The 14,223-nt window shown below is 63.1% G+C and overlaps 1 protein-coding gene across 1 annotated transcript; it reads right to left on the minus strand.

Annotated features, from left to right (window-relative positions):
- Window positions 1-1,563: 1,563 nt before the first annotated feature.
- Window positions 1,564-12,874, minus strand: FSD1 (fibronectin type III and SPRY domain containing 1). Its single transcript, XM_044999116.1, has 13 exons — window positions 12,797-12,874; window positions 10,447-10,542; window positions 9,748-9,879; window positions 9,550-9,651; window positions 8,012-8,034; window positions 7,488-7,609; window positions 6,396-6,605; window positions 5,900-5,998; window positions 5,022-5,181; window positions 4,522-4,601; window positions 3,968-4,219; window positions 3,434-3,522; window positions 1,564-2,577 (listed from the first exon to the last, which is right to left on the minus strand). The coding sequence occupies exons 1-13, from the start codon at window positions 12,809-12,811 to the stop codon at window positions 2,467-2,469; spliced, it is 1,491 nt and encodes a 496-aa protein (XP_044855051.1). The 5' UTR covers window positions 12,812-12,874; the 3' UTR covers window positions 1,564-2,466.
- Between the last annotated feature and the right edge of the window lie 1,349 nt (window positions 12,875-14,223).

Raw genomic sequence — 14,223 nt, forward strand, 5'->3', positions numbered from 1 at the left:
TGGTTTTCAGGGGGTCTGAGAACCCTGAATTCCTGTGGGAGCAGCGGGAGGCTCAGCCCTTTTAAAGAGCAGGTGCCAGCTGCCTCAGGTTGGGTACCCAAGAGCATGGGGCCCGCTGGAGAATTTTTGGGCTTCTCCCTTCGGGCTCAAAGCCAGGCTGTACGCTGGGACTTAACTAGCGCACGAGCTAACTGCGACCGTGCTTTAGGAATGGTAGGATTTGACTGTCGCTGTGAAAGGATGGGGGGCAGGTTAACCATGGGGGCGGTGGGTTTACCCTGCTGGATTCCCAAGGGGCGATGCAAACCAGCCAGGGCGTTGCTTTGATCTCCTCTCCTTGATGGGGTGTTTTTCACTAGGTGACATGAGGTGTTCAGTGTATAAAACATCCTTGACTGGGTTCCACATGCACCATCCTGCCCCTGGGAGGCCAGCTCCGCCACCCTGCCTGGGGCGGTTCCCCGAGCCCCCGCTGGTGGCTGCAGCATCAGGGGCTGAGACACAGCGGTACCCAGCGCTGGCCGTACCGTGACTTCGGGAGGCAGGGCGGGTGCTCAGCCGGGCTGGTAGGATCTGTGGGAGAGCCCAGCCCGCTGCAGGGTGACAGGGCAAACAGCAGCTGGAATGGGCAGCTGGATGCTGTTCCCTCTGCTAGCCATGGCAGCTGCTTGGGGGAGGGGGGGGGGGAGCTGCAGGGTCGTGCACTGAGTGAGCAGCTGCTAAAGCTGTCACAGGCCGGCAGGCTCCGGCTCCGGCGTAAAGGACAAGCTTGTTTATGTCCAAAGCAGCGCGCCCGTGGCCAACGGGCCCGGCCCTTGGGCTGAGCACTGAAGGCCCGGCTGGCGTTCGCACGGCTTAGCTGTACTGAAACAGTAATTCGGATTAGCTGGGGGGGGGCGGCTCAGCCTTGGGGCCACCCCCCAAAGGGTTTATTTTCCATGCACTGTCATTTTGGAAGCGGCTTCACGCCTGTGGGGACCGAGGTATTGCCCAGGACGGTAAGCGGGGCTGATTTCACTGTCGCCCTGCTGCCCGCTGCTGGCCTGCTCCACCCCCGAGCTAGCCTGTGTTTACCAGGGTGCCATGACCAGCTGGCACCGCCCTGTGTCATTACTGGCATGCGGCCAGTTCCAGCCTGGAGCCCCGGGAAGGCCTCCAGCTTGGCCGTGCCGAGTGCCTCAGCTCGGAGGGGCCGCAGGGCTGGGTTCTGCACCGAAAGGGCTTTTCTGGGCCCTAATGGCTGCAGATCCCTCACAGGGGTTACATGCACCAGAGCGGGACGGAACCTGGCCTGGAAACCCTCTGCCCACCCTCCTGCGCTGCCTGCCCCCGCTGAACCTTTCCCCCATAGGGCCCCTGGGTTGGGAGCTGAGCCGAGCCCAGCCAGCCGCCCCCCACACCCATCCCCGTGCCATTCGCCCACGGTCCTGAAATGGAAGAGAGGGAGAAACGTTATTCCACTGCCCGCAGCCGGGGCGGGACTGTGGCTAATGCGGAGAGAAGCCGTTACCCCTTTGTGGGACGCTACGGCCGTGCACTCCAGGCCACGCAGGGTGTGGGGGTTGCTTTGAGCTCTTCTCCGTTACAGGGGGTGGCGCACAGAGGGGTCAGATGTAAAACCTCCTTCAGCAGTCAACCCCTCCCCTCGCATCAGGCCTTTCCCCCATCCTGGGTGGGGGCCAGCTGCGTGGCAGGCAGGGGCCTGGCTCCTGAGCACTGCCGCGGATGGCAGTGACCCACGCTGGGAATTTCGGGAGAACCCAGTGATTCGGCTGGGTGGGGAGGACAGACTAGATGTGAGGCAGCCGCATGATGCGGGCAGCACAGGGCCTGATTTTAACGGTGCCACGTGGCGGGAGCAACAAGGGGCAAAGATGCCGTCACCCCTGGCCCCCGACCGCCACTGGCTCACCCGAGCACAAGCGGACACCAGACAGCAGAGGGGAAGGCTATGCCTAGAGCTAGGTTTATTATTAAGGCCAGAAGCAGCTTTTGTCATCCGAGAGGCTAACGGGCTCTAAAAGCAGACGAGTGCCCACGTTCCTGGGACCACCTTTAAACGTCGGGTTTTATAACTGCCAGGACCAAAAAAACCCCACAAAAACCACCAAACGCTTTCAGCCGGAGGAGGCCCCATCCCCTGGACTGGAGATCCCGGTGCGCTTAAAGGCGGTCGTCCGCACGGCCTGCTCTTGGCACAAGGCTGGCTCGTGGGTGTCCCTCCATCTCTTAAAGGCAAGTGTGAGGAGGCGGGAAGGGACGCTCTGGGAGAGGGAGGGGGGTTTACAATCCTAGGTAGGTAAGTCTCGGTACATTCAGAGCGTTCGAGTCGCTGCAGCACCAGCCTCTCCGCCTCGAGCAGCCTTCCAGGAACTGGGAGGAAAGAAAACTCAACAGGCCCCAGTGCGTCTTTCCCCGGCTGCAGGGAGGTGGCCCGGTCCCACCGCGCCAGGGGGCCATGTGCGTCTAAGTCAGGCTGGCGTTGGAGCTGCTCGTGGCGCTGTTTCGCTTCTGGAGGCATTTGACAGCGCTGGGTACCTGCAGTCCAGAATAGACGTGGAAGCTGCCGCACCACACCTAGGGAGGACAAGGAGGCAGTTACTGCAGCCGCCTGCAGAGGGCGCCATCCCCAGTAGACATGGCGTGCGGGGGATGCCGCAGCCAGGGAAAAGGGGGGCTGCAGGTGTCCCGGCAGCCAGGTATTTATCTCGCTCTGAGTGCCTCGCTCCCGGCCATGGCTTTTACCTCCCACCCGTCCCTGGGAGGCAGAGCAAGATTATCCCCATGTTACAGATAGGCAAACTGAGGCACACAACTGCAAAGTGACTTGCCCAGAGTGCACCCAGGGGCAGAGCCAGGACTTGAACACAGGTCTCCTGAAGCCCAGTCCACCTCGCATACGTTAAAGATTGTGAAGCGCATGGAGACGGTCTAAGGAAAAGCACTCTATCAAACTAATTATTATTACGCGTGAGAGACTGTCCCGTAGAAACCTCCCCTCCCATTCGCTGTCCCCCGGCAAACCACGGTTTGGTAGCCACCAAGCTAGCAGACTGCCTGGTGAGCTATGCTCATTCTGAGACAGCTGGGCCTTCTGGTGCTGCGAGCTTCCCCTACAGCAGTGTCCCAGCAGAGGGTGCTGGTCCATCCTCTGCCAGCCATCTGAATCTAGGCTCTAGCATCTGAGGGCTTTGCTGGGCGCTGGGTCTGACCCCGGCCCAGAAAACGAGACAGAAACAAGGTAAAGTGAGCCCTCCTGGGGGAGGGGCTGGAGTGGGGTCCACCCTCCTCCTATCCCACCCCCACTACCACCCCAAGGGCCGGGCTCATGCAGTAACCCTCCCTCACCAGGGAGGGAAGAGCGTCTGGACCCCAGCTTCCTCTCCCAGAACCCCAAGCCACAGTGGCCCCGACCCCGTGACCAACCCCTCACCATGAAGGCAGGAAGCACCGGCTGGGTGAATTTGGCCTTAAAGGAATGGAGCAGCTGCTTGGTTCGAGCGTTGTAGAAGGACAGGAAACCTGCGGGCAGACACAGGAAGAGTCAAAAGAGGGGGGCCGAGCAGCTCAGCAAAGGTGTAAGGTGGAGGGGGGGGATTTCTTGCCCCTGGCCTCCCCTTCAGCCCTCGGATCAGACCCACCCCCGCCTGAGAAACTGCAACCCCCTTCCCAGGCTGCCGTTCCAGCCGCCGCGGCCTGGGAAGCGCGTCAGTGTCTGATCGCGTGGGGAACCTTCGGCCTGGAGGGGCTGCTCCGTTCTGGGAATTTCTACCCTGATGCAGCCCCATCCGGGCAAAGCCCAAAGGCAGCTGCCAGGAACCCACCGGGCAGCCCAGCCCCAGGTCACCAGCTGGAATCAACCGAGGCTGGCAGTGCCCTGACGCAGCTCCCGGCTGGTGGCAGCTCAGAGAAGAAGGGGGGACAGACTCTCTCTCTCTCTCACACACACCCCCACACCCCCCATCACCTTCGTGGAAGTTGCAGTAGACGCCGATGCAGTCGGGCACGGGCACGTCCAGGATCTTGGCCTTGTTGTTATGCTTGGCGGTGAAGCTGACCTGCAGCCAGTTGTTGAGGTGGACGCACCAGGAGGACGAGGTCTTGCCCAGCTGGTCAAACTTGCCCAGGGTCCTGTAGGCCACGCCCACGCCGAAGGCCTTGCTGTCCCGGTCGTACCTCACCTCCCAGTAGTGGTCTCCCCCGTCGATCAGCGTGTCGCCTGCGGAGGGATGGGGGTCGGGGGGGGCTCACGGGGATCCCAGCACCCACCCGCCCACACATGTATGGGTGGAGGGAGCAGGGCCCACGGGGATCCCAGGCTGCCCTGCCCCCTTACCCCTCGATCGCCCCCCAGCACAGAGTCTGGGTTTAAATCGGATCAGGATTCCAGCACCTGGCACATGCGACTGAGTTTCACGGGCCCCCCAGTGGCCCCTCTCGCCAGCAGGTGACGTTGTTCCCCCACCTCATGACGGTGTAACCTGCCCCACGCCCGCACACACAGACTCCCTGCCCCCTTACCCAGCACTGTGTAGGACTCGGCCGTGAAGCGGTCCCTGCCCCCGCGGGCCGAGGGCATCCTCTTCGGAGACTGCAGGCACCTACAGAAGGCGGGACAGGCAAACAGGCTGCAGCCCGCTTCCTGCCCCAGGGAAAGGGTCCCCTCGCCCTCACCCTGAGGCTCCTTCCCGGCCTCTGCCCTCACTCTGCCGCCTCTCAATGACAGGCCGGGGCCCAACCCCCAGGCTCCCCAGGTCCTGTCCCCTGAGAACGGCTTAGAGGGTGGGTCCTGCAGCCCGGATTCCCCCATGACCCCTTGGATCCGCCCCGGGGGATTGGTCCACGACTGGGCCTGTACTCCAGCCCCCCTCCCCTGGCTGTATGGCTGGGATTGCCCCGGGGCCTGGGGGCTGAGGGCTTTGGGACAGGACGTGTCTGTTCCTGAGCCTGCGGCTATTCTCAGCTTCTGTCCCCTCCGTGCTGCGGGGGTGAGCGTGTGCTGCAGAGGGCCGGGGCGTTACCTGGCGGGGGAGTTCACCGGGGACGCCGTCCTGCCCTTCCCGTCCTTCTCCCGGGCCTTGATGTCCTGCACTTTGCCCCCCATGGCGTCCCACTCCACGCTCAGCTCCTCCACCTTCAGGTTCTGGTGACAGGTGCTGGCGTCCAAGCGGAACATGAATGCTGGGGAGGGAGCCCCGGGCACGGTCAGACCTGGACCGAGCCCCCTTGTCCTGGGGGGAGCCCCCTCCACAGCGCCACCCCCCCAACATCCCGCCTCACCCCCATCACAGGGAGCCCCACTCCCACCACCCCATCTCACCTCACCCTGGGCAGGAGGCCCTCCCACATCCCCTTGAACTCCACCAGCTCCCTGCTTCCACCCCCCCATCTCATCCCCAACTTGTGGAGAGCTCCCCTCCCCACCATCCCATATCACTCCCACCCCAGGGACAAGCCCCCGCATAGCTCCACCTTCTCTCCACCCCCCCCAAACATGGCAGGGAGGACCCCTCCCCCAGCTTTGCACCCCATCTCAAGGGGGACTCACCACCCATGCATGGGATCACTGAGGTCAGTGAGGTGTCCCAGATGGGGGGTGGGGGGCATTCGCAGGTGCTGCTGAGGATCCCTGGGTCCCCATGCTGGGTGCCTTACCCTGACTGGCACTGGGGGAGGACAGAGGGGCAAGGGAGAGGCTGCCCTATGGGCTGGCAGCCCCATGGTGCCAGGGGCCCTGCCCCATGCCCCCAGCCACATGGGTGTCACTCGCAGGCGAGTGTGGGAGTGTTGGGGGGTGTCCAGTGGGGTCCGCCTCCACCCAGGAGAGTGGGATGGGAGTGGCAGGGGGTGTCACTGATGCAGGCTGTACCCCCTAATTCCGTTCCCCCCGCAAACGCACCTCTGGTTTCCAAGGTGACCGGCTCGGAGAACTCGCCCGCCACAGCCTTGTTACAGGCTTTGACGCGGAAATTCATGTACTTCATGTCGAACTTGAGCCCTGAGGGGAGTCGCCGGGGTTAGACGGGAGCAGGGGGCCCATGCCAGCGCTCAGCAGGGCCGGCAAGCCCCCCTCAGCCAGCCCTCCGCCCGGCACCCTCCAGCGCTTCCTACTAGGACAGGCTAGAACCGGAGTCGCTGGGATCTTCCCCTATAGCCAGTGCTCCTGCTCCTGCCCCCCTCCCTACAGCGCCTCCTGCTGGGTGAGGCCAGGACTGGGGTAGCCAGGAACTGGCCCCCCACATCCAGCCCCCCTGCCCCGCTCCCTACAGCGCCCCCTGCTGGGACAGGCTGGTATGGGAGTAGCCAGAGCTCCCCCCACAGCCAGTGCACTTATCCCAGTCTCTGTAAGCAACCCCTTTGGGGCTGCAGTGAGTAGGCGCCCCCATTCCCCTCACCAGTTAGGGTGTACTCGGTCTGCTTGATGCCCTCGATCACCATCCAGGGCTGGTCCTCCTTCACCCGCGGGGGCCCCTCGAAGTTGGTCTTGCGGTACTCCAGGACGTAGTGGTCGATCTTGCTGTCCTCGTCGGGCATCCCCCACACCAGCGTCACGCAGTTATCGGCCACCAGTGACTCGGCCATGTCAATCTCCGGGGCGCTGGGAACTAGACGAGAGGGGGAGAGCAAAGGGATGGCAGCCACAGTCCTTGTGTTCCTTCCCAAACCCCATCGTCCCCACCAGCCACGGCCCGGCCCGGCCCCTCCCAAACCCCATCGCCCCCACCAGCCACGGCCCAGCTCCTCCCAAACCCCATCGTCCCCACCAGCCACGGCCCGGCCCCTCCCAAACCCCATCGCCCCCACCAGCCACGGCCCGGCCCCTCCCAAACCCCATCGCTCCCCACCAGACATGGCTCAGCTCCTCCCAAACCCCATCGCCCCCACCAGCCACGGCCCGGCCCCTTCCCAAACCCCATCGCCCCCCACCAGCCACGGCCCGGCCCCTCCCAAACCCTATCCCCGCCCCGCCAGCCATTGCCAGGCCCCTCCCAAACCCCATCACCCCCTGCCAGCCACGCCCGGCCCCTCCCAAACCCCATCACCCCCTGCCAGCCACGCCCAGCCCCTCCCAAATCCCATTGTCCCCACCAGCCACGGCCCGGCCCCTCCCAAACCCCGTCACCCCCAACCAGCCATGGCCCGGCATGGCCCCTCCCAGATCCCATCACCCCCCACCAGCCACGGCCCGGCCCCTCCCAAACCCCTATCCCCCTCCGCCAGCCACGTCCCGGCCCCTCCCAGACCCCCATCCCCCCCCACCAGCCACGTCCCGGCCCCTCCCAGACCCCCATCCCCCCCCGCCAGCCATATCCCGGCCCCTCCCAACCCCCATCCCTGCCCCGCCAGCCACGGCCCGGCCCCTCCCAAACCCCCATGTCTTCCCAGCATGGCCGGGCTGCGGGAAACCCTCTGGCACCCACGACAGCCCAGGGTGGCTGCCCCAACCCCAGGTGGGGCCGCCAGGCTCCCCTCCCTGCCCCATTTACCTGGGAGGAATTTCAGGGACTGCAGCATGCGGCGTTCCTGGGTGAAATCCACCATCAGGTGGCTCATGTTGTCGCTCACCTTGGCCTTGAGCGAGAGCCGGAACGCCGGGGCCATCGTCACGCTGGGGGGGACGGGACGGCACAAGAGTCAGAAGGGCCCCTTCCCCGAATGCACCCACACAGCTGAGCCCCCCCACCCCCATTCCCTGCAGACTAGGGGGTGCCGGGAAGCACCCAGATTCATCAGAGACCATCCACCATACTCAGCCAGGACCCAAGCTGTCCCTTGTCTCCCCCACCCCGCCAGGAATGCTGGGGTCGTCTTCAGTCTTCTGGGACCGGACCTCCTGCCCCCTTCTTCTTTCCAGCCTTGGGGGCTCACCCCCCGGGCTCAGGGCAACAGGGAGAGGACGGTGCTACCTGCTAGCCCGAGCTATGTTAGTAAAGAGGCTCAGCACGCCGAGCGGTGAGGAGCGGGCGATGGCAGGGGGCAGGGTGAGAGACGGGGGCGGCGGGCACCGTACCTATCCTTGATCTGCTTGGCAGCCTTCGAAGCAGAGAGGAAAAGAGAGAGAGAAGAGAGGGAACAAAAAAGAGAGAGGAGGAGAGAGTCAGCCAGGGCAGCCAGGCGCGTTATAAATAATCATCACCATACTCTGGGCTGCTGTAGCGCTCCCTAGCGGAAGGTCTCCGAGCCCGTCAGGGACACAAATCCACAACGGGGAAACTGAGGCACAGAGCAGGAAAGCGGCTTTCCCCAGGTGAGCAAGTCAGCGGCAGAGACAGGAAGAGAACCCAGGAGTCCTGACTCCCAACCACCTTCATCTAGCCACTAGACAACACTCCCATCCCAGAGCCAGGAGTAGAACCTGGGTCCTCTGCTCTACCCACTAGGTAACACTATCCCAGAGCCAGGACTAGAAACTCAGAATCCTGCTGCTTGGTTCCTGCTCTGCCACTAGGTATCACCTCCAAGTCTTCCTGAAATCAGCAATTCTCTCTGTTTTAAGCTACATCCCAGGACTCCAGTCTGGCCCGTTTCTCTGTAGAGGCAGGCCTAAGTTACCTTCACAGGAGCTGCAGTTCCCTTCTCACCCGGGATGGGGTGATCCCAGTCTACATCATCATATAATCCAACGCAGAGTTAACCTGCGGACCTCACTGCCGCTGGAGATTACAGAGGCAAATAGCTTAGTAAAATTCAAGAAAGGAGTAGGAATTCCCAGGAATAAGCGCAGCCTCCACAGTTACAAGGTATAGCAACCTTCATGCTTCTGGGTTGCGGGGAGGCGGGGGTCAGGAAGGTGTCTGCTCCCCATAGGGTGACATTGCAAAATCCAGGGCATTACGGGGTGCGGAGGAGGAGGGGGGGGTCTTCGTCTAAGCCTCCACTGGTGGGGCCAGACTGGCGAGGTCATCGGTATAAGATCCAGTGTGGCAATGCTCTTGATGTTAAGGGAAAACAGAGTAGGGGGCAGAGCCAGGGGTCCAGGACAGGAATAGATAAGGAGCCTGAAATCTTGACCGCCACCCCAGGAGGACTGTAGCGGGACAACTCTGCACCATGGACCCACCCTGGTCCCTCCCTGCGGTGCAATGCATGGCATGGATTTAATAACCCTCTGCACTGGGCCCCCCCCTGCTTAGCTGCACCCCTCACCTTTCCCGTAGCCTGGGCCTGTGTGGCTGAACACGGCTGGGCTGCTGGTACAGTCTGCACCAGGCCGAGCCCCATGTCCCCTGCCGAGCGTGTGGCACGGCCTGGAGAACCTACACCAGCAGCCCAGATGCATTCACCTGTGGCTGGGGTGGGGAGCTGGGGGAGACATGGGGGTGTCAGACACCGGCTCACGGATGCCAGAGACTGGATGCCCACTTAGGGTCTGGCCTTCCTCCTCCCCCAGTGATGGAGGCTGCTCCCCACACCAGGAGGGGGCGTCCCACGAAGTGCCCCTGACTGCTGCACCACCAGGGTTAGCACGCCCCCCCCCCCACCCCGCCCAGCTCGCCCTCCGCCCCACCACGGCTTGGCTCCAGCTGGGGGCGGGGAGTGGGGGCGCACCTGGTGGAAGTCGTGGTTCTCGGCCCCTTCCAGCGTCTGGTTGGCCGTCTCCAGCAGCTCCTCGGAGCTCTCCAGCGCCTTGGTGCAGGCCGCCAGCTGGTTCTGCAGCGGAACAGACAGAGCCTGGCCCAGTGAGGGGCAGCGGGGGCAGGGGGCAGCCAGGGGCTCGGCTGGAGCGGGGGGGCGGGGGCGTCTCACCTGCAGCTCGTAGGTGCGGCTGGCCCGGTCCTGCTTGATCTTCATGAGCATGGCGTCCTTCAGCTCGTCCAGCAGGGAGTACAGGGACTGGAATTCCCCCTCCAGGTCCTCCTGCACCTTGGTGGAGTTCGCCTGGGGGAGAAGGGCCAGGGGGGAGAGCAGCGCAGGCCCCAGCTCAGGACGGCTACCCCCTTCCCGGCCCCCTCCCCAGCCGGCCCCCGCCCCAGCCAGATGACTCGGGACGGGCCCCTCGGCTTCGCCCTTTACGACGCTCGTAAAAGTGGCTCTTTTCGAGCGGCGAATTCCTTCCCCAAGGAAACACCAGGCCAGCGCCAGTGCGGGGGGCATGGGTGTGACGGGGGGGGGCGCTGCCATGCCAATGCTGGGGGGCTGGAGGGGCACTGTCATGCCAACACGTGGGGGGCTGGAGGGGGAGGGGCACTGTCATGCCAATGTTGGGGGGTTGGTGGGGGAGGGGCACTGTCATGCCAATGTTGGGGGGTTGGTGGAGGAGGGGCCCTGTCATGCCAACACTGGGGGGCTGGAGGGGGAGGGGCCCTGTCATGCCAACACAATGCAAGGGAGATGATGGGAGGAAGCGTCATGCAGGAGGGTGACGGGGTGCTGTGATGCCAACCCCCACAGAGCAGGGGTTGGGGCAGGGGGAGCCCTACAGAGACAGGTGGGACCCCCCGTTACCTCCACGTTCTGCAGCATCTGCTTGAGGGCGTAGATGAAGTTCTGGATCTCCTCGTTCTTCACGGCTAGCGTGGTGATGATCTTCCGTAGGGCGTCCTGGGCCAAAACACCAACGCCTGCCATCAGCGGCACCCCTGGGCTCCCACATCCACCCCTGCTCCTGAGCCGGGGGCAATTCACCCTCCCTCAGGGCCCAGCTCAGATCTCCACGGGGGGGCCCCTCGCCTGGGACAGGGACACAAACACATCACGCTGTGCCACGCTGCCCCTCGTGCCTTCCATTCAAGCACCGCAACACGTGCCCCAGACATGAGGTGCCTAGGCTGACAGCACTTTCGGGGAGTAACATTATATTATAAACAGCTGGGGAAACTGAGGCACAGATGGGTGCATTTCCTTGCCTAAGGTTACACAGGAACTCAATGGAGGGGCCAGGAATGGAACCCAGGAGTCCGGACTCCTAGTCTCTCTCCTCCCACAGCTCCCTTATCCTAGGTATGACCCTTCCCTACTCTGCTTACACACAGACATTACATTTACCATCAGGCTGGCAAATGCATTTTCCCCAGGCTATAGGCTGTGGGGTCTTACGGACAGGGCACCCAGTGCCATTCCCAGCTCAGCTGCTGGCCTGCTGGGTGACCTTGGGCAAGTCCCGTCCCTGTGCCTCAGTTTCCCTTCCCCATGCAGTGTGTCTTGTCTATTTTGCCTGTCAGGACCTTGGGGCAGGGATTGTCTCTCAGTAGGTGTCTGTGCCAGGCTTGGCACTGTGGGGCTCCAATCTGGGTTGGGGGGTCTCTCTAGGTCACTCTAATGCAAATAATCAAAATAGTGTCTCGGGCTGGGATGTGCCTGTACAGAGCAGAGCCTCTTTCTGTACCTACATTTTGATTCATGATTGAAAACCCACCACCATCACCAGACGAACCTTCGCCAGGGGTCTGTGTTACTAACGAATGACGGGCACTAGAATTTTCACAGCACCTTCCACTGGTGGAGCTCAAATGTCTCCCCACCCCAGGAGGTGTGTGAGAATCACACCCTCCCCCATTGCAGATGGAGAAACTGAGGCACACAGAGAGGGTGGGTGTTTTCAGAAGTACAAGGCCCCAGAACTCCAACTGCGGTCCAGGGGATTCAGCACCTCTGCAGAGCAGGCCAAGGTCACCCAGGCGGGCCCCGCACTACAAGTGGAGCCACATGGGCAGACTCTCACCCGCCTATGTCGATCCAGTCCCAGGGTCATGGGCTGAGTCGGGGGCAGAGCTTAGCCCATCTTTCCTCCCTGGGGGAATACTTTCAGCACCAAAGAAACTGTGTGCACACTGGGAACCCCCACTGGAGCCAGTAGGAGATTTGGGGGAGCTGGATCTGCTCCCGTTACAACAGGACGACCTGGAAGGCTGGGAAAGGGGAGTGTCTGGAGTTCTGTCCTGCCAGGGGCTGGGCGCATATGCCAGGAGGGTCTGTAGTTCTGTCCAGCTGTGGTCATAGGCTGGAGGGGTTGGAGGGGAGAGTTTGTAGTTCCATCCAGCTGTGGTCATGGGAGGGGGAGAATTAGTAGTTCCATCCAGCTGTGTGTGTGGGGGGTGGGTCTGTAGTTCCATCCAGCTGTGGTCATGGGAGGGGGAGAATTTGTAGTTCCATCCAGCTGTGTGTGGGGGGGGGGTCTGTAGTTCCATCCAGCTGTGGTCATGCGAGGGGGAGAATTTGTAGTTCCATCCAGCTGTGTGTGTGGGGGGGGTATGTAGTTCCATCCAGCTGTGGTCATGGAGGGGGAGAATTTGTAGTTCCAGCCAGCTGTGTGTGTGGGGGGGTATGTAGTTCCATCCAGCTGTGGCCATAGGCTGGGGGTGTCTGTAGTTCTGTCCAGCCACAGTTGTTTTCATTTCTGAACCCCACCGTGCAGGGACCGGGGGGGGAGGTATTTCCCCAACCTCGTCTCCCCGGAGGGATGAAGCTGCGGAGGGATGTTACATCCCTTCCTTTGTTGCACGTTCACTGAATTACCCCCCTCCCCCCATGCCAAGTCCAGGCCCCTCCCTCAGGAGCCACAGCCCCCCCCCGCGCCTCCCCAGGGAGGGGGGGAGCCTCCCTGCTCCCCCCATCCCCGTGCAGAGAACAGACCCTGCAAAGCCCGGGGCTGGACCATGGCTGAGGCCAGGCGAGCCCCCAGGCTGCAGGGGGGAGTGTGTGTGTGTGTGTGGGGGGGGCAGCCAGCCAACCGGAGACCGCCTCCGCTCTGCTCCCCGCGGCCCGGCCCAGCTCGCTGCATCCCCGAGCCCTTGGAACAGATGCTGCAGCATCCCCTGGCGCCGGCTCTCCCGAGCCTGCATCCCCCCCGCCTCACCTTTTGGTCCCCCATCTTCAGAGCTCCGTGCCCGGCCCGGCCCGTGGCGGTGGGGGCAGGGGCATGGAGAGCGCGGCCGCCCGGGGGCTCGAGGGCGCTGTGCCCGGGTGCTGCCCGGCCCGGCCCTTCCCCGCCGGCATCCACAAAGCTGGTGGGAAAGCAGCCGCAGATCCCCCCAGCCTGGGAACTTGCACGGCCCTCCCAGTGCGCAGGTGCACGGGCATCCTGGGAAGTGTAGTCCTGCCCGAGAAGGGGGGAGGGGGATGCACACGACAGCCCCCGCTCTGGAGCTGCCTAGAGAGGCCCCCAGCTCTGACCTCTGCAAGGGGGGGGCAGGAGCCCTCAGGGGCAGCCCTGCTTCGGGTGTCTGAGCTGATGGCGCTGCAGGGGGGCTAGGGTGACCGTCACCAGACAGCAAATGTGAAAAATCGAGATGGGGGTGGGGGGTACTAGGACCCTATATAAGGAAAAGACCCCAAAATCGGGACTGTCCCTATAAAATCAGGCCATCTGGTCACCCGAAGCGGGGCTAGGATTGCAGCGGGGTGGGGAGGTTCCTGGGGGAGCAGAGAGCAGTCCAGGGAGGTGGGGGCTAGAGTTTGCTGGCGGTGGCGGGTGTAGGGAGCCCGGCTAGCACCTGCCCACGTTGGTGGGACGAGCAAAGGATGGCGCCCATGCTCTTGAGGGTGTGGTGTCCATGCCTGTGGCTCTGTGTGCCTGGTGGGTGTGATTCCGTGCACCAGTGCGGCTGGCACCTTGCTCAAGTGTGAGCATCGCCCTGTGGCGTGGGGGTTACTTTTGCAGCCTGTCCCTCGCCGGCTGGGTATTCTGCAGGGTGGGGCCCGTGTGCACCAGGCCCGCTATCACAGGGTGGGTGGTGTCTGCCCCACTGCATCACTGTGTGTAGCCAGGCTGGTAGCGGTGAAACTGTAGCTGTGTGCAAGGGGCAGGGGATTCTGTATACCTAGTGGGGGTGATTCAGTCTCTGTACCCATGGGGTGGGGGTGACTGAGCGCACAGCAGGGGGGTCATTCTGTGCAGGGTGGACGTGATCTGGTGCAACAGCCTGGCTCTCGCTGAGCCGGGGCAGTGTGAGTCAATGCAGAGGCGTGATTGCCTCCGGTGACCCTGTGTAGCAGCGTGTGGGTGCAACTTGCACAGCTAAGACGTCATTTCCAGGTGCTCTAGTTCTGTGAGCTCTCTCTGGTCACTGAACCACATGTCGCTAAATGTGACCACGTTCTGTGGTCTGCCTCAAAGGCTGCGCCTGCGAGCGGGAGCGCGAGGCCTGATGCTCATGGCGGGATGTGGGGGTGTTTCAGTTTCTCGCTTTCTTCTCTGAAGAACGTGCACTGACCCCGGTCCCATCGCTTGCCTCTGGGAAGGGCTGCTGCCAGACTGCACCTCCGTGTTGAGAGTAACCTAGA

The sequence above is a fragment of the Mauremys mutica genome, chromosome 24 (assembly GCF_020497125.1).
Source record: "Mauremys mutica isolate MM-2020 ecotype Southern chromosome 24, ASM2049712v1, whole genome shotgun sequence".
NCBI classification, from domain to species: Eukaryota; Metazoa; Chordata; order Testudines; family Geoemydidae; genus Mauremys; species Mauremys mutica.

Coding starts and splice junctions, on each gene's coding strand:
- FSD1 (XM_044999116.1), bottom strand. Junction 8,035..9,549: donor AGAACCACGACTTCCACCAG/GTGCGCCCCCAC, acceptor TCTGCTTCGAAG/GCTGCCAAGCAGATCAAGGA. Junction 4,602..5,021: donor CCGGTGAACTCCCCCGCCAG/GTAACGCCCCGG, acceptor CGCCTTCTGTAG/GTGCCTGCAGTCTCCGAAGA.